Below are 20277 nucleotides of genomic sequence, written 5' to 3'. Positions count from 1 at the left end.
GGGTGCCAGCGAGTGTGTGAACGCTTGAATACAATTACGGTCTAAACAAAATACAAAAACCTGAAGGACTTCAAAACATTGGTATTTATCAGACGTCCCACGCCTAAAAGCTATCAAATGTTCTAAACAAGCACATGCACGTAAAGCTGTAGTAAAGATTTAGTTACTTTAAGAGTATCTGAAATTATTTTACCAACCTTATCATAAGGAACACTGCTTCCAAAACCAAATATTAACAGATGCCCATGAGAATCTGTACAGGCAAAATGCTGACCATCAAGTGAAAATTTACAGTCAAACACTGCTCCATGTCCTTGTCCTTCAATCTACATTGAAATTGGAATAAATAATAGAGGTATGTTTTTACATGCAAATCAACAAGTTGCATTAGAAGAGATAACTTACAGAATCAGTATTGCACAAATATATAAGTATCACTATAAAAGTTACTCACCTTTGAAAACTACCTTTCTGGTGGATATGTTATATACCTGCAGATTCCTTGACTGTTGAACATGCTCAGGTGCCAGACTGGAACCAGAGACATTTCCTGTAGCTTTCCCATACTGGTAGGGTTGCATGACTGAATCTAGGCGCCAGAAGCGACACCCCTGTGATGTCCACAAAGTTATAAAGCACCAGCTACTGCAAATAAACATCAGTTCCCCGTCCATCTTTTCTGTGCACTTTGAGGCACAAACTAGGAACCATATCAATAGGACAACACAGTGCAGTGCTCTAATGGGAACCTTTTATTCTGGTCTAAGACCATCCTTCAAAACACAGAGGTGGGATTAATTGGTGAGCAATGCGTAGGTGGCTATAATATCGATCAAGAAGGTTGTTACCGTAGGTAAATACATTTCTTAGGATACTTCAGCCTCCACAACTGTGGACAGATTCCAGAGTAGTAACTCCCTAAATGGAGAGTCTGAAGAAATAGTCAAAAAAGGAGATTTTGGGGCATGGATATGGTGAAAGGACCATCTGATGTTTGAAGGAATGCTCACATCGCTGCCTAACAGATCTGAGCCACAGAAACACCTCTAGCAACAGCTGGTGTAGAAGATATGATCCTGACGGAACTTAGACAGATTACGTCTTGTAGTTCCTTTCTTAGGAAGGGCAGAGCACAACTTGATGCATTAAATTATCCATTGGGACAAAGCTTTGCCCTACCTGCATACCAGACAAAGAGCTGGTTGCCAGACCCGATCTCCCTACTGCTGTTTATATAAAAAATGACCACACTTCTGGGGTCCACCGATAAAAAGTAATAAAGCTAATAGATAGTACGATATGAAAGGTGTTGCCACTTTCCGTAGCAAAGCCTCTTTTGCTCATAGGACTAACTTCTCTGGGAAGAAGTGTGTATGGTGAATGTGCTCAAAACTCACTGACTCGAAGTAATAAGAACTTTAAAAAAAAAATTAGCAATCTTACCTGGCAGCAATGCAAGGGCTCAAACAGAGCACACATAAAGTCAATGCTAGGATCAAATGTAACTGTCTCTTAACAAACAGAGTGGAAGGAACCAAATTTGGGAGACTCTTCAACAATTGCATCATAGATGGTGGCTTGAACCAGGACAGTTGGTCCAGACTATATAGGAATACTGGGCCGCAACATACCTCTTGATAGTCCCTTCTGACCAACCCAGGAGGCTAGTAAGAGAGGAAACTAGGAGATTTCAGAAGAGAGCCTTCAGGGGGTCCAGATTGTGTTCTGCATGCCAATTGACAAACTTATGCCATTTTGCAGAGCAGAACGTCTAATAGAAGTCTGTCAATCTGTGGGGATTACAACGACCACCTCCGCAGTAGTTCGAAGGATATTAAGTGCCTCCACTAAACCTCAAGGCATGAAGTTGAAGGCTTCGAGGTTGGGATGTAGTACCTGCCCCTCTGACTAGAAGAAAAGTTCCAACCCGAGAGGAAAACAGAGGGTAGGACACAAGGAGAGGAGCAGAGTTCAGTGTGCCATACACTCAATTCAGGGCAAATAACACAACTTGAAGCCAGTCTTGGCAAACATTCCTCAAAGTCTGAGGAATCAAAGGTATGGGGGTAAATGTGTAATGACGTAGAAAGCACCACTTCTATCACAACCTAAAGCTCACAGAAATGCGGGCATTGGGCATTTCTGTCAGTAGAGAACAGACTGTTCTGTACCTTCTCTGGGTGAAGACGCTACTTGTGATCGGCAAGATGAAGTCAACTGAGGCAGTACGGCTCTGGGGTTTCTAGCCTCAGCTAGATGGTTGGTGACTAGCCAAATGTTATGTGGATACGCCCACATCCAGAGTTGGAACGATTATTGACAGAGAAGTTGCAAGTGCTTCCCTCCGTGCTTGTTGACCACATCACAGATGTATTGTCTAGCAAGATACAGACAGACGGACTACCAAGAAAAGAGAGGCACCAGCTGAATTACCTTCAAGTCAAGACAGTTAATGTGAAATACGTGCAGGAATTCAGAGGCCTCTGATATCCAGGTTCTCCAAAGGAGCACCCTTACCATTGGTGGACACATCTATCACCACTGTGGTTACAGCCAGTGGGGGTTGGAAGGACATCCCTTGAAACAAATGCCACTCCAGCGACCACCAGGACAGGTGCTCTTCGGTGTCCAAAGAGACACCATGCACAACCTGCAGAAGCACCACTGATGAGATCCAATGTGCCAGCATGTGTGGGTAACCTGAAGGATGCAGGAAAACAGACCTAGCAGGTTTAGAATCAATAGAATTGGAATCTGAGCTCCTGCCTGACACACAGAGATGATCCCTGTACTGCCCTTATAAACAGGTGGTGCTGAGAGGGCTTCAGGTTAGACTTGGGCATGATGGAAAATCCCAAGTAAAACACCTGAGGGTTGCTTTTGCCAGCAAGTGCTTAACACCATCTCTGGGCGACTTGTCTTTGAGCTGCTAGTCGTCCACATACTGGAATATAGCGACTCCAACATTCTGAGACGAACTACAATCACTGCCATAATCTTGGTGAAGGCTTGAGATGACAATTTGAGTATGGATGGGAGAACCTCTAACTGGTTGTGAGTGGAACCGATCATGAAACGCATGTACCTCCTGTATGACTGTAGGTTCGCTACATCCTGCAAGATGAGGAACACCATTCAGTCTACCACTTTCAGGGCCAAAAGAATCTAGGCAAAGTACAGCATCTTGAAATTGTATTTTTGCAGGTAAAATGTCTAGAGACTGAGATTTAGCATCACACAAACAGTGCTGTCCTTCTTGAAAAGCAGGAAATACTGGGCACAGCACCCCTATATTCCTTGCTGCTCAGTCACAAACCTCACTGCAACTTTCCAAAGCGAGTCTGCCACCTTTGGCTGCAGGATCCAAGTCTGTTCTTTCCTTTAAATTTCCTCCTCCAGACTCTGGGCCTATTCCTAAAACTCTATAAAAATTGCTTGGCTCTTAGTGCCAGGCTTTTCTCCTGAGAGCACCAAAGTTAATAGTGCAGATGGTGTTGGTGTCCTGGATGCCAGAGTGGTGACAGCGGCGTCAGAGGTGTCAACTGTCGGGCGGTGTCAGGAAACATTGCAATGGGGCTACAGAAGTTCCAAACTATGACAAACAGCACCAAGAGCAGACCTCCTAAGCCCCCAAAGCATCCCATGAGGTCAGGAGGCTCTCCAGAGGGGACCACAGCACATGTAAAAAGCTCCATCATATGCATAAAATATGCTCGTTCAGAACCTGGTGCCAGAAAAACAGGCTAAGTCTGAGGAGGAGCAGGGCCAGAAAGTGGAAGAGGAGGGCTGGTTGATCGAGGCTCTTCAGCTGGAGTGATCCCAACCAATTCAGGCTTAGAAGACAAGCCTGCAGACAAAGGAGAACATCTAGAGGACTTAACTTTATAATGAGAATGTCTCAAAGGTTAAACCCCATGTCTCTTCTTTTGCTTATGCCTTTTCTATTTGGAAGACTTGAAAAAAAGGGAAGACTTGATCTTGAGCAGGAACAATATCAAGCCTGACAGTTGTCACATGTGGGCCATCCCCAGCGGTCCCTCCTCCAAAGAATTCTGCTGAAGCTGCCATACGAGCTGTGAGTGTGACAGTAAAGGTTCTCCCCACTTTCGTATGGAAGGATACCATTGTTGCTGCATTCCCTCTGAAAATTACCTGTAACAAGCAGTTGGACACAATTTCTGAAGTGTTTCGTCTTGTCAAGGTAGAACTTTACGCATTTATGTGCATCCTAATAATATAGTGTTTTTTTGCAGCATCAAAGGGTTTGAAGATAGCCTTTATTACCTTAAGTTTGTGAAGGTTAAAGTCTATAGGGACTCCGAGTATACATCGCAGGCTAGCAAGCAAAGTAAACTTTGCAAAGTTTAGAAAAGGTTCTCTGATCATTGGAGCCCAGATCTCACTGGGCTTTTTTGCTGGAGTAAAGGCCAACAACAGTGCTATTTTCCATGAAAGGTTTTTGAGTCAGTTCTGTAAATCAGTTCAAATGAAATTCTAATCAGTTGGGCCCATAATGTGTGGAGTTCCTATTTCATTGATGGATTTTTTTTTTTTTATATATCTTTCTTCTTTTTGGAACAAAGAAAAGAAGAACAATCTGCGTTTGCATCGGCATAAAAGTGCATGGCTGAACATTGCATTTCATTAAGGTTACAGAAATTTAGATGGAATTCCGCACATTTACAAATTAAACATTCATGGAGACATTGGGTCATCATCAGGAGGAACAGTAGGTGCAACACAGATATCTCCCTTATATGAGTTCCACTTGGCCCAGACTCAAGACCATTTTTGGGGGCAAGCCCCTGCCACATACATAGCCTTTTCCCGGAACATGCACCAGTCTACATTGAGCTTCCATATTGTGACAGTAGGGGGCCCCAATCCTCCGCATAATTGGCCAATGTCCCTCTTGGCCACCGTGGCCCCAAGTGTGACCCATAGCTTCTTAGCTGCTATCAAGTCCGTGGACTCCCACACATTAAGCAACTTTTGATCTCAAGGCTAACAGGTTTGTGCAGGACCTAACCCATGACATTATGGATCCCTTTCCAATAACTCTGAATGTACTCACATTCCTAAAGAACATGCATGAATGTGGCCACCATTCCACAATGTCGCCTACAGTTTATACTGTCACCAAGCCCCATGTGGGCCATCTGTGGCACCGTAATATAAATCCTATGAAGGATTTTCAATTTTATCAGGCAGAGACATGCAGAGATCGCTACCTCTTTGGAGAGGCCACCGCTTTCATCCAGTCTTCGTCATCAAGAATGAGGCCATCTACCACCCATGTCTCAAGTAGTTTAATTAGGGGATCTGGTGCGTTGTTGACAAATATCTTATATGTCAAGGAGATGGCTTTCTGAGGCAGGAGCCCGTCCAGTAACCTATCTTCCAGTGGGGAGGAGTCAGGGAGAGTGAATCCCTCGCTAATGGCGGTGGTTAGGGCATGATGGATCCGGAGACATCGGAAAAACTCTGTATCTGCAAGTTCATAGTGTTGTTTCAGCTGGTCAAAGCTCAGGACTCGGCCCTTCACCCACAGATCACCTACCCGAGAAATGCCAATAAGGTCCCAATTATCAAAGCCTTTGGAGGAATGAAGACCACCCAACTGAGCTGTGTCCCAAAGGGGAGTTGCAAGTGTATATTTGTGCTCCCATCCTAAACTTTTGTTAACAGAGTGCCACACCTGGAGCGTGTGAGATGTTGGCCCAGTCAGATGCAGGGTATTGGGATTAGAGTAGAGGGCTCGGTTGTTCGATCCACCTGGTAGTAGCCATCTATCCGTGGCATATCCCGGATCTCCATGGGTCCGGTACGTACCCTGGGTGATGGCAGCAAGGTGTGCTACCCAATAGTATTTTTTAATGTCTGGAAGCCTGATCCCAACATCATACCTGGAGCGCTACATCACACACCCCTCACCTCAGGGGCCATCACAGGAGGCATTCAGACTTGCTGTGCCTCCCCGCATCTTGTGAGTAACGCCCCCACTTCCCCTGCGTGGCATAGGGAGCGGTCCCGAAAATCTTGATCCACAGGATCGAGGGACCGCGGGGACCGTGAACTACTGGGGCTTGATTTGGGGGCTCTTTGCCCGCCTCATCCCACTGACTCTACACCACTTTCACTGGGACACCTACTGACTCCCCGCACAGCCTGCGCACAGTCATCATTGCCTCCCTGGGCATCTATGTATGAGGGACCCTTCATCGCCTGCGACCAACGCTGGGCTCCTGCCATCTCCAGCCCTTGATCCACCTCAGAGAGCCAGTCAACTGAAGTTCAGAATCAGGGGATGTCGTCTAGCAAGACCACAGACAAATCTGCCTGACAGTTGCTCTTCTCAGAAGCCCTCAATCTGCCTCGTTCTACTCCCCCATCCACCCCCCCGCCCCCAGGGCAAGACCCCATATGTACCGGAGCCGCCTTGATCCGTGGCCGGTAGTGACACAGACACGAATATGGAGCGCATCCTACAGGAGATACCTGCTGTGGGCCAACATATAGAGGGTTTGGATGTCAATATCTCTGCATTGATGTCCGAATCCTAGTCCATCCTCTCAGACATTGCCAGCGTCCAGACCAGGGTGGACATTCCGTGCCAACCAGTTTCTGTGCTGGAAGACCACATCAATACCCTGAGCGAGATCAGGAACTCTTCATCTTCTGCAGTAGGTCATAGACATGGAGGGCTGGAGCCGGTAGGATAAAGTGCATTTTTGTGGATTCCAGGAATCCGCAGAGGGGTCAGACACCAGAACTTTCCTTAAAGAAATGCTCCCGACTGTCATTGGCCTAACCTTTGATCCTCCCTTGGAGATCCAGCAAGCCCAGCGCATAGGCCCGCCAAAGTGGGGAGCGCCCACACATCCACAGCCCCTCAGCCTGATTCTTGTGTCACGAACGCACAAGTTACTTACCTTCGGTAACGATACATCTGTAAAAAACAGTAGTTAGTGTTAGCTTCCTTACCTTAGAATAACCCCAGGCGTCAGACTGGATCCGGAAAGTTTTGCGTAGCAGTACCCCTGCGCGTCAGTAGGCGTCGTCTGAGGCTCTGAGTCGTCGTCAGCGTCCTGGTCGCCAGGATGACGTCGGAGTACTTAGACGCCGCCTTTGCGCGGACGTCAGTTCTTGTACATAACTTTACGCGCCAGGAACGCAGAGCCATGCCAAAGACTGACACTGGTGCCATAAAACTAGGGCCCTCCAAAGGAAATCATTAACCCTAGATATCGGTTCGGTGAACGGGGAGGATGGGTGGGGCCGTAAGGTATCTTACACTAACTACTGTTTCCTACAGATATATCGTTACCGAAGGTAAGTAACTTGTGCATCTGAAAGAAACAGGTTAGTGTTAGATTCCTTACCTTAGAATAGATACCCCAGCAATACCAACCCCGGTGGTGGGTCTGCGAACCAAGATCACACCAGAAAGTCCTGGAGAACGGAACGGCCGAAAAAGCCATCTCTCCGGACTTGGTTGTCCAGGCAGTAGTGCCTAGCAAACGTGTGCAGCGAGGCCCACATAGATGCCTGACAGATGTCTTACAAGGGGACTCCCTGACCCAGTGCAGTAGGAGCCGCCATGGCCCGAGTAGAATGGGCCCTCAGCCGAACAGGAGGCTCCTTTTTCACCAAGGAGTAACAGACCTTGATGCACAACACGACCCACAGAGAGATAGTCCGTTTGTGCACGCTCGTCCCTTCTTCGCACCCACGTAACAAAGAGCTGGTCGTCCACCCGGAACTGGCGTGTGCGATCAAGGTAGAAGGAGAGCGCATGTTTTGGGTCCAGACGGTGAAGCCCCTCTTCCTCTTTCGAGGGATGCGGAGGTGGAAAGAAGGTGGGCAAGGTGATGGACTGCCCGATGTGAAAGGCTGTAACCGCCTTGGGCAGGAAAGAAGGACGCGTTTTTAAAACAACTTTGTCCGGATGGACAGAAAGGAAAGGAGGCTTAGAGGATAGAGCCTGGAGCTCACTCACTCTCCTGGCATAGGTGATGGCAGCCAGGAATGCAGTCTTAAGAGTCAGAAGATGAAGAGGGCAATTGTGAAGTGGCTCGAAAGGAGCACACATCAAATAGGTTAGAACAAGGTTCAAGTCCCACTGAGGCATCACGAAAGGAACAGGAGGAAAAATGTGTGTGATGCCCTTCAAGAATCTATTTACAACAGGGGACTTGAAGAGAGAAGGCTGATCAGGAAGCCTCAAGAAGGCAGAAATAGCCCTTAAAGAGTGCTCAGAGCAGAGTCCTGCTGGGCAAGAGAAAGAAGGAAGAGGAGAACCTCTGAAAGGGGGGCAGAGAGAGGATCCACAGCCTTTGCTTTGCACCATGCCCCAAATTTCTTCCACCTGCAGGCGTATACCGATTTTGTGGAGGGACGCCTGTAGGAGAGTGGGGTCTGCAATCCTATGGTCACCCCAGATTTTTGCTTCACTGGTTTACGACTTTCCCTGGCTGTGGGCCTGCTAATCAGACCCACAGCCTAGCTGTTCTCTCTCTAAATTGACAACCATGTACTTTAGGTGCATTTACCAATTGGTACTGGGCCACCTGATCAGTCCCTGTACAGTGTGCCTTAGGTATCCAGGGCATAGGTGTACCCAGGGCCTACCAGGGGCTGAAGCATGTATTATGCCACCCCTGGCTGGCCATCTAAAACTGACACAACTGGCTGCCCGACAGCTGGGGCAAGGTGGTGTAATCACCCTTTGCTATAGATATAAAATACCTATATCTAACCCTAAAATGGACACATGTATTCCTATCAGTCACTCCTATGGCAGGCCTTATCAATCCTGAAGGCAGAGTGCTTGGAATTATGTGAGATGGTGCTCTGGCATGAGCTGAGCCCGTCTGCAGCTTGCGGCACCAAGTCCTAATAGCTGTTCCATGATAACGCTATACCATATACTCTTAAGTGCATTATCAACCTCGCGGTTAAATGCTAACTCTGGTATAACGTTATCAAAACATGTCGAGTAAGGTGTCATACGAATTGGAATACTACCCCCTCGCCAATTCTGACGACGGGGGTAGCATTCCACCCTTCTAGAGGGGCACGACATGTGTGTAACTGTGGATCCCGGTTAAAGTTAACTCGAGCCTTGGCATCACAAAATGGATGCTGCCACCACAGACACAAGTCTGACCTCCTGCTGCTGGGAGTCCTTCCAGCGAGGGAGGCTTGGACAAAGGGTTTCCTGCCTTGGGAGGTGCTAGCCCCACCCCAGACAGGATTTTGTGTATTGAGGTAGGGAGGCCTGAAAGGAATGAGACATGCCTGGGGCACACAAGGTGCCCTGTGCATACACCCGTTCAAACCAGTTGCTGGGGCATCCCTGTATCAGCTCTGGTGCGAAAACCGGACAAAGGATAGGGGGGTGTAACCACCCCCCTTCCTGGTCCCACCCAGGGGAGGGACCTAGTCAGTAGTGCAGCCCCCTTTAGCAGGATAAAGGTAGGAGCTGGTCCCATTCTAAATTAGATTAATCCTGAACTACTCTACAAGAAGAAACTCTGGACTTCGACGTTCTGCTCCACAGAAGACTGAAGAATCTCCTTTGTGGGCAAGGAGTGTCCACCCTGCAACTGCAGGCACCATCAAGCGTCCAGCGGCTTCACTTTGTCGTCTTCCCTCGAGGATCCAGACTTCAGAGCCCAACGAGACCCGGATTCCCAGACCTCTCCGACCTCAACTCACATCTGCAGCACAGCTGAGATCCGTGGGTGCGACGAGACACGTGGGAACGGCCATCTTGAAGAAAACTGCACTTCGCTTCCAGCACGACTTTTGAGGTAAACTCGACCAAGTGCTTTGGGGATTGAGAAGCCCCAGCCCCGAGCAGCCCCTGCACCGAAGATCAGCCCTCCAGCTTTCACGAGATCTGCGTGAGGCCCTTCTGCTTGTTTGCTGCTCGAAGCGTTGTCTGGTCACTTGCCGGCTGGCTAGTGGCCTCCTAGACGACGAACTTTGAAAACTACACTGCTGGTCTGGTTGCTCCAGACTGGCCCTTGCTCCCTTCCAAAAGAGGAGCACCCTGGACCCTCCTGGTCCACTCCAGATGCCGTTTCCAATCACCGCGTGGGTTGCCTTTGCCAAGGCCTGTTGGTTCCAAATCCGTATCCGACACCGCCGACAGCGAGAGCCTGCGTGGGACAGCTCGTGCCTCCATCCTGGTCGTCGAAGATACCTCTTGGTCCACGTGGCTGCAGAGACAAGCGTCCACTCTTCACCTGATCGCAACGACGACATCTGGTTCCCTCCTGGTTCCACTCCAGTCACTGGCTAGTGACTTTGAACATTGTCCCCTCTGCTTTCAGGTCTTCAGCATCTCTGATCCACCCTTGGATCACACCGGACATCTTCCTCCTGGTCGCCTGCAGCATCTTTTCTTTCAGGTTCCATTGACTTCAACGCAGAAACCCGACACGACTTCGCACCTATGCACTCGCAGCCCATGGGTGAGGTAACAAGAGCATTTCGGTGCTCAAGGGTAGCTTGACTCTCCTAGTGTCTAGATTCGCAGTCATTTTAGTCCTAACCAGTCAGGATTGTCCGTACTTACCTTTTACTTGAACTGTACTGTCCATAGACGTTGTTACGCATCTCGTGTGTGAGTTCACACTCTGCACACGCGTTCCGTGGGCCTCCTATTACTTACCTAGAGTTAGTGTAGCGTGGTCCCATCGATCCTACAGCCTCTGGACAGCTCCATTCCTTCTATCGACTTTCACATTCCACTTACTTAGTATATGGTTTGTCATGCCCCTAGGGCACCATTGTAATTTTGTGCAACTTATCGTATTTTTCCTAAGAGATTGTCATGTGCTTAGCCCTCTGACCTCAAAGAGTTCAGAGGTGTTTTGTTATTAATAAATATATTGTTTATTTTCATAACAACCTGTGTGGTATCCTTTCATCTGGTATTCAAGGGGTTATATTGTGGTAAAACAGCTGGCTTCACATGCCAAAAGAGTTTAGCCTAAGACTGCTTTGTCCATGCTACCATTAGGATAGCTGGTCTATAAGGTTGACTTACAACCAATCACCATAAGGGTTGTTTGGACTGATACAAGGTGATCACTAGAACTAGTGAGCATCATATATCAGGCCAACTTCTCACAACGCCTGGCTGCCAGAATCACATCACAGACTTCAGGAGGCAAGTCAAATGGCCTTAACTGCCGCCGCTCAATCTCCACGCATGGAGGTGGAGGCTTAACAGGTTTGGGTGTAGGACCGTCCCCTGCTGAATTTTGAATTTGAATTTGAAGGGATTTGTAGAGCGCTCGTACACCTGGCGGTTTCTTGGCGCTAACTGGCGACCACTACTCGGTGGGTCGGAAAAGGGGGAAAGGTGAACATTCAGGATGGGAAGGCTTGGGTGAAGAGGAAGGTCTTGAGGTCTCTGCGGAAGGGGGGGTACTGGGTGCAGGTTCTGAGAGACAATGGGAGAGAGTTCCAAAAAGCTGGGCCCGTGGTTGCAAACTTGGAACCACCCCACTTCTTCCGTTTGAAGCGGGGAACCAAGAGAAGGTGGTGAGAGGAGGATCGGAGGTCTCGTGAGGGAGTGTAGGTTTGAATAGCCGAGTTGATGAAGGAGGGGGCAGAACCTGTCCTGGCTTTAAAAATGGTGCAGCCGAGCTTGAATAGGACGCGCTGCCGAACGGGGAGCCAGTGCAGGGAAAAGAGGAGAGGAGTTACATGGTGTGATTTGGAAAGGTTAAAAACCAGCCGAGCGGCCTGATTTTGAACCAGCTGGAGACGCCTCATAAGGTAGTCGGGCATGCCATGGTAGAGGACATTGCCATAATCTAGGCGAGAAGTCACCATGGCCAGAAGAATTAGTTTGAGCGCGTCTGGGTCAAAAAATCGTGAGACTCTGCGGATAGTCCTGAGTGAAAGAAAGGCTGAGGAAACCACAGCAGAGACTTGAGAGTGTAGGGAAAGTTGGTTATTGATTTTGAAACCAAGTGCGACAGAAGGTCCTCCTGAAGAGGCAGACGAATCGGAGGATCGACTGACATGCTGTGTAGCTCAGGATACCAAAACCTTCGTGCCCAGTCCGGAGCCACAAGGATGACTTGGGCCCGGTCGCACCTGATCTTCTTCAGCACTCTGGGCAGAAATGGTATAGGCGGAAAGGCCTACAACAGACCGCAGCTCCACTCGCGACAAAAAGCGTCTCCGAGCGAGTGCCGCCTTGAAAATTCCAATGCGCAGAACTGATGACATTGCGCGTTCTCTTCGGTGGCGAATAGATCCAAGGCTCTCCCCACTGCTGAAAGAGGCATTGCGCCATGTCCGAGTTCAGACGACATTCATGATCCATCATGCACTGGCTGCTGAGTTCGTCCGCACTGGCGTTCAGGGAACCTGCCAGGTGTTGAACCACCAGGGTGATCCTCTGGTGTTCCAGCCATGTCCAGAGGCGCAGAGCCTCCTGACAAAGGGTCCACGACCCCACCTACCTTGTTTGTTGCAGTACCACATGGCAGAGCCGTGTTGTCCATGAACACCTGCACTACACTTCCCCGGACAGAGGGAAGGAATGCCTTCAGTGCAAGCCGGATCGCCTGCGGCTCCAGAAGGTTGATGTGGAGCCGGGACTCCGCCGGAAACCAGAGGCCTCTTTATTTTATTTATTTAAAGAATTTATAAAGCGCTGCTGACACCTTGCAGGTTTCCTGGCGCTGAAGAAAACTCTTAACTGAGGCAAATCTTAACGGGGGGATAGGGGGAGGGTTTAAGGAAAGAGCCAAGTCTTAATGCGTTTCCTGAAAGGGAGGAGGTGGGAAATTTGGCGAATATCAATGGGCAGACTGTTCCAGAGTTTAGCCGCTGCGATTTGGAAAGATCTGCCCCCGATTCTAACTTTATAGTAGTTCGGCACTTTTACAAGACAGGCAGATGTAGAACGCAGGGTCCTGTTGGGGGTATACCAAGAGAACAAGGCTTGCAGAGGTTTAGGTCCGAGTCCATGCAAAGCTTTGAAGACCAGGCAGAGGGCTTTGAATGCCACCCGCTGCTTCAGTGGTAGCCAGTGTAGCTCGGCTAGGGCTGCTGTGGCCGAGGATCTCCTGGTCCAGCCGAGGGCTAGTTTGGCAGCCGCCGACTGAATTCTTTGCAGCCGATCCAGCAACACGGTTGGAGACTCGAGTAACATCGCGTTACAGTAGTCAAGGCGACTAAGAATAGTGCACCTGACTATCGTTACTCGGGCATGTGCGGGTAGGAGTGGCATAATTTTGCGCAGAGAACGCAGCAAAGCAGAACAAGTCCCCACTGTTTTTGTAACTTGAGTTTCCATGCTCAGCTTGTTATTGAGCATAACCCCAAGGTTACGGACCGAGGTTACTGGCTGTGGTTTATCCGGTATTTCCAAAGGCCAAAAATCGCTCGGGAACGGACGAGGAATTCTATTTCCAGCACAGAACAATACCTCGGTTTTGGAAGAGTTGAATTGTAGGGAGTTGTTATGCAGCCACCCAGCCGTCTCTCGTAGGCAATCATGGAAGGATGTTAAGGGAATAGAGTCTTCACCTTCCCAAGAGAGAATGAGCTGGGTGTCGTCAGCATAATTGATGGTTTTTATCCTGTGGGACTTTATAAGCGTGATCAAAGGCTTGAGATACACGTTAAAAAGAATGGGGCTGATGGAGGACCCCTGGGGAACCCCCTGGGGCACGGCTGCAAATTCCGATTGAAATGGGGGAAGGGATACCGCCTGTCTCCTGTCCTTCAGGTAGGAATGAAGCCACAGCAGGGCTGTGCCGTCCACACCGGCCTCTCCGAGTCTCTCCAGCAAAATCTTGTGGTTGACCGTGTCGAATGCGGCAGACAGGTCCAGCAGTATCAGGGCTACTGCCTGGCCCCTGTCTGCACGCATTCGAAGATCCTCCATGGCAACCAAGACCGCTGTTTCGGTGCCGTGGGCTGGGCGAAAACCGAATTGGAGGTCATCCAGGAGGTGGTTCTGCTCCAAGTGAGTGGAAAGACAAGAGCTGACCCATCGTTCGGTGACCTTTGCTGGAAATGGCAGGAGGGAAATGGGCCGATAATTCGACAGACAGTCCGGGCTTAGAGAAGGCTTTTTCAGAAGCGGGGTGACAAGAGCTTGCTTCCAAGGAGTGGGAACGTACCCACAGTGCAAAGATTGGTTGCAAATTCTGCGCAGAGTGTCGAAGAGGTCAGATCCAAAGCTTTTCCAGATTTTCGGAGGCAAAGGGTCAAGAGGGGAGCCCGAAGTTAATCCGAGCGCCAGTCTTTCAAACTCAGTTTCTGGGATAGGGGGGAATTCTCGCAGCCTAGCCATGGGGGGGGGGGGATCAGATAACATCGAGTCGTGGCCAACAGTGCTGGCCCTCGGGCTGTTGGAACAACCCAACGAAGGTGAAGTCTGCAGATTATGAATGATGGTATTAATTTTTTCTGTGAAAAAAGCTGCGAGATTATCACAGAGTTCTTGTGTGGGTGACTGAGTCCTTGTAGCACACTCTGGATGGGTTAAATTTTTGAGGATCTGGAAAATGCTTTTTGAGCTATTGGAGGCGTTGGCAATAGTTGCACAAAAGTAATTAGCTTTACTTTGCACTATAGCGGTTTTATAAGCTCGAAGATTGTCTTTCCAGAGCGATTTGTCAATGTCGGAGTAGCCTTGCCGCCATTTTCGCTCCGATTGTCTGCAGAGTAATTTGAGGGCTCTCAAGGAGTCGTCAAACCAGGGGGCTGGTGCTCTGCTCTTAGGTTTGCACTTTTTCCGGGGGACAAGAGAATTTGAAGTGTTGGAAATTGAAGTGCAGAGGGCGTTGTAATTGTCCTCTACCGATGACAAGGGGGAGAAACTATTGACCACATTGAACACCGGACCAGCCGATCTGACTTTCTCCAGAGCTTTCCAATCTCTGTAGAAAGTGTCGGGAAAGATGTTATGTGACGGCCTACTGGCTCTACTAACGTCTATGTGAAATTTGATAAGTGCATGGTCGGTCCAGCACATAGGCAGAATGTCGCTAAGGTATGCTAGCTGAGGAGAGGAGAAGATTAGGTCGAGCAGATGGCCGGCGGAGTGAGTGGGTTTATCGACCAGTTGGGAGAGTCCCAGACTTTTACAGGACATTAGGAGATTATTCAGGGCGGTGTCCAAGCTGCCATTTGGCCAAAGATTAAAGTCGCCCAAAACAAGCAACTTATTGTGGGTGGTGGCCATATTAGTGAGGGTAGAAAGTAGCGACTGTTGCTGCCGGGAGTTGAAGGCTCCCGGGGGGCGATAGCATATCAAGGCTGTGAAGGTAGCTCCGGAGAGACATTTTACTGATCTCCCTCTCCCCCATGTGTGCCCCCCCATAGGGGAGGGACGCATCTATCACCACTACATTCTCCGGTTCGGGTAGGGAGAGAGATCTGCCGCTGACCCAATCGCGGTTCGAGAGCCACCACTGCAACTGTCTCGCAGTGCCCTCCGAGATCCGGACGTGGTCGGACAGATTGCCCCGATACTTCAGGTCCCACTGCAGAGCCCGCATCCGCCACATGGCGTGATGCACTAGAAGCATGCAGGAGGCCATCAACCCCAGGAGCCGCAGCGTCAATCTGACCGAGACTCGGGATAAAGGCTGAAAGATCGGAATCATAGCCTGAATATCCTGGACTCGCCGTTCGGGAGGATAGGCCCGTAACTGTGTAGTATCCAGAACCGCTCCGATGAAAAGGAGCTTCTGAGAGAGAATCAGGTGCGACTTCAGCACATTGATGGAGAACCCCAACAAATACAGGAGGTTGGCCATGGTCTGGAGTTGGGAGACGACTAGCTGGGGCAAGCCCTCCGCCTTCAACAGTCAATCGTCGAGATAGGGGAAGACTGAAACCCCTGATCTGCGAAGATGAACAGCGACCACCGCCATCACTTTCGTGAACACCCGTGGGGCGCTAGTAAGGCCGAAGGGGAGCACGGTAAACTGAAAGTGCTCGTGGCCTACCGTGAACTGCAGGTAACGCCGATGGGCCGGCAGGACGGGGATGTGGAAATACACTACCATCCAGTCTTCTGGGTCCAGGGCAGCTAGGACCTGAGCCAAAGTCAGCATCTTGAACATCTCCCTCCGGAGGAAGCCGTTGACGCTCCGTAGGTCCAAGATAGGGTGTAGGCCTCCTTTGCCCGTCTTGGGTACCAGAAAGTAGTGGGAATAGCAACCACGTCCTACTTCTGGCCCAGGAACGCGTTCGATGGCCCCCTTGGCTAAGAGGGCCGTAACTTCCTCCTGTATAAGTCGCAAGTGATCCCCCGACATGCGGTGGTACGGCGGTGGCATGGCTGGAGGGGTCGCCTCAAAGAGGACGGAGTAGCCCCTTTGGACGATTTACAGCACCCACCTGCCAGTGAAGGAGGTGATTGCGAACCCTGCCCCCCACTGGCGTTGAATGGGCCTGAAAATTTGGATTAGGAGGACTTTGAGGCAGATGCTGCGGGTGTGGACTGACCTTGCCGGTGTCCCTCGGCACCGCCACAGCGGTTACCACGTCCGGGACCGCGTTGAGATTGGTTCTGCGGCCTGTGGCTAGCTGGACGTGAAGGGGCGCCCCTTCCTTGGCCACGAAAGGGACAAAGGCGGAAGTTTGCTGGGGTTGGCCGAGGCCCAAGGATTTGGCCTTGGCCCTGGAGTCCTTGAAACACTCCAGCGCACTGTCCGCCTTGTCGCCAAAGAGGCGACGGCCATCAAAGGGCATGTCCATAAGGGAGGCTTGGACATCGCCCGAAAAATTGCCGGACCTCAGTCAGGCGTGGCAGTGAACCGCCACCGTCGCTGCAATCGCCCTGCCTAGCGAGTCCGTGGTATCCAGTCCACACCGAATGGAGTAGCCTGCTGCATCCCTCCCCTCCGCGAGGGCTTAGGTAACTTTTGCCTGGACCTCCGCCGGGCACTGCTGCAGCACTTCAGCAACCGTATCCCACAGGGAGTGGGAGTAACGGCCCAAAAGGCAGGCGATGTTGACAGACCGCAACCCAAAACTCAATGAGGAGAACAGTTTCTTGCCGAACTGGTCGTACCTTTTGGATTCCCAATCCGGAAGGGGGGCCGGGAATGTAGGAGAGTAGGGTCTGCAATCCTATGATCACCCAGATTTTTGCTTTTTGCTTCACTGGTTTACGACTTTCCTTGGCTGTGGGCCTGCTAATCAGACCCACAGCCTAGCTGTTCTCTCTACTCCAAATTGTACCCAGGTACTGAATTGGCACTGGGCCCTCTCTTGTGTCCCTGTAACCAGGGCAGAGGTGTACCCAGAAGTCTCCCAGGGGCTGCAGCATGTATTTTGCCACCCCTGGGTTGACTAACTAAACCAGACACAACTGGCTGCTTGACAGCTGGGGCAAGGTGGTGTAATCACCCTTTGCTTTAGATATAGTATTCCTATATCTAAACCTAAAATGGACACATATATTCCTATCAGTCACTCCTATGGCAGGCCTTAACAATCCTGAAGGCAGAGTGCGTGGAATAATGTGAAATGGTGCTCTGGCATGAGCTGAGCCCGTTTGCAGCTTGCGGAACCAAGTCCTAATAGCTGTTCCATGATAACGCTATACCATATACTCTTAAGTGCATTATAATCCTCGCGGTTGAATGCTAACTCTGGTATAACATTATCAAAACATGTCGAGTAAGGTGTCATACGAATTGGAATACTAACCCCTCGCCAATTCTGGCGACGGGGTTAGCATTCCACCCTTCTAGAGGGACACGACATGTTGGTAACCTGTAACCCCGGTTAAAGTCAGACATAGCCTCAGCTCCACAAGATGGATGCTGCCACCGAGACACAAGTCTGCCCTCCTGCTGCTGGGAGTCCTCCCAGCGCGGGAGGCAAGGACAAAGGGTTTCCTGCCAGGGGCGGTGCCAGCACCGTCCCAGACAGGATTTTGTGTATCCTAGGTAGGCAGGGCTTTAGAGGAAGGTGACTGCAAGTGGCACCCCGGAGCTCACTGTGCATATGCCAGCTTAAACCAGTTCCAGGGGCACACCAGCCCCTGAGCTGGGGAAAGCCCGGCATGGGAGAGGGGTGTAACCCCCCCTTCCTAGTCCCACCCATAGGGCAGGACTTAGTCGCGTGCCAGCCCCCTTTTGCAGGATAAAGGTAGGAGCAGGCCCCCTTCCAAATCAGATCATCTTTGAATCCTGAACCGACTTTCCACGAAAGGAACTCAAGACTCTTGTTAAAGATTTCGCCCTTGTGACTAAGGAGTAGTCACCCTGCAGCAGCAGGCACCATCCAAGCATCGCGGTCTGCTGAAAGTCTCTCCTCCGGATCAAGACTGCCCAGCTCGACGAGAACCGGCTTCCCTGGCACCTCTGACCTCTACCTGCATCTTCAGCCCAGCTGAGACCCGTGGGTGTGACGAGACCTCGAGGGACCGGCCATCTTCAAGACTGCACGACGCTTGCCCAGCACGACTCCCGAGTGACCCTCGACCGAGTGCTTTGGGGTAAGAGAAGCTCCAACCCTTAGCAGCTCCAGCACCGAAGTTCAGACCCCCTTGCATCCACGAGATCTGCGTGGGGCCCTTCTGCTCTTTGCTGCTCACGGCGTTGTCCAGGTCACTTGCCCGTTGGCTAGTGGCCCTCTGACGATGAACTTCGACGACAAACACCGCTGGTCTGGTTGCTCCAGACTGGCCCTTGCTCCCCTCCAACAGAGGAGCACCCCGGACCCTCCTGGTCCACTCCAGACGCCATTTTAAGTCCACCGCGTGGGCTTGCATTTGCCAAGACTTGTTGCCCCAATCCTGGGTCCAGCAACGTCGACAGCAGATATCTTCGTGGGACAGCTCGCACCTCCATCCTGGTCGCCGACAACGCCTCCTGGTCCGAGAGACTGCAGAGCCCAGCAGCGCCCACTCACCTGGTTGAGGTGACTTCGTCCGGTGCCACTCTGGTGCCCACCTAAATCACTGGCTAGTGATTCAGAACTTGGTCCCCTCTGCTTACAGGTCTCCTTCTTCTCCGATCCAGGCTTGGATCCCCACGAACTTCTTCACTGGTCGCCTGCCAGCAACTTCTTCCTTCAGGCTCCTGGTTCATCAACGAAGAAACCCGACGACATTTGAACCCTATGCAGCCGCAGCCCCTGAGCTAGGTAAACCGAGTACTCCGGTGCTCCAGCGTAGACCAACTCTCTAAGTGTCTAGATCCACTTTCGTTTTTGACCTACCTAGTCGGGTTCGCCCGAAAACACTAACTTTGCTTTTACTAGCCTCCATAGACCTTTTCCCGCCTTACGCGTGAGAGTTCCCACTCTGCACACGACGTCCCTAGGCCTCCTGCTTGTAATCTAAAGGTTCAGAAGTCCAGTCCTAGCGATCCTAAAGCCTATGAGAATAGTTACTTACCTGCTAGTAATTCGCATTCCACTTTTGTAATATATGGTTTTTCGTGCCCCTCGGGCATTTGTGTAAATTGTGCGACTTTAAGTATTTCTTTAAGAGTTTTGTTGTGGGCTTAGCTCCCTGTCTCATTAAGAGCCAGGGTAGTCTTGTTATAAATAAATATACTTTATTTTTCATAACAACTTGTGTGGTGTCCTTTCACTTGGTGTTCAAGGGGTAAATGTGATGGTAAAACAGCTGGCTTAACACACCCTCTAGAGTTTAGCCTAAAGACTGCACGTGTCCATGCTACTAGGATAGCTGGTCTATCAGGTTGACTTACAACCAAACATCAATAAGGGTTGTTTGGACTGATACAAAGTGTTCACTAGAATAGTGAACATTATATATCAGGCCAACTTCTCACATTGGTGAGCAGCGGTTGGGATTTGAGCTTGCTGTTGTTTTACCACACGTATCCTAAGAATATCATTTGAAAGATCACATAAGTACTAAGGTACATATAACTTAGCTTAGAATACTCTGAGTTCTACTGAACCAGCTGTTGTAGCTCCTAGGGCTTAGCACACCCTAAAACTACAACTCTTAGCAAGGGATCAGTAGGCAAACAAATAGTGTAGGTAAGTGCACCACTTACACCTCACTAGAAAAGCATGTCTACCCAGGGAGAGTCTTCAGAGACTCCCCTTGTGGCTGTTGACCCTCCACAGGTCATCTCAAGATATGCAGCTCTCAATTTCCAGGAGTTGAGACACTTGTGTACCTCCAGGAAATTGAAACAGGGGTCTAACCCCACCACTCCCTTTCTGTTAGGTCTCTTAGAGACATATGATGCTAGGAAAGCCTCTCATACAGATGGGAGTATGCCAGCCTTA

At 50.1% G+C, this 20277-nt stretch overlaps 1 protein-coding gene across 4 annotated transcripts in view; it reads right to left on the bottom strand.

Annotated features, from left to right (window-relative positions):
* BRWD1 (bromodomain and WD repeat domain containing 1) overlaps positions 1-20277 on the bottom strand; it is a 2464655-nt gene that overhangs the window by 1675002 nt on the left and 769376 nt on the right. For all 4 annotated transcript variants that reach the window (XM_078656838.1, XM_078656840.1, XM_078656841.1 and 1 more), the window contains one exon: positions 198-326. In XM_078656838.1, coding sequence (XP_078512964.1) covers positions 198-326 — 129 coding nt within the window. The remainder of the gene's footprint in view (positions 1-197; positions 327-20277) is intronic.

This window comes from Lissotriton helveticus, chromosome 8 (assembly GCF_964261635.1).
Source record: "Lissotriton helveticus chromosome 8, aLisHel1.1, whole genome shotgun sequence".
In the NCBI taxonomy this organism is placed as follows: Eukaryota; Metazoa; Chordata; class Amphibia; order Caudata; family Salamandridae; genus Lissotriton; species Lissotriton helveticus.
Note: the sequence above shows the minus strand (reverse complement) of the source record. Positions and strands in the feature narration are given on the sequence as shown.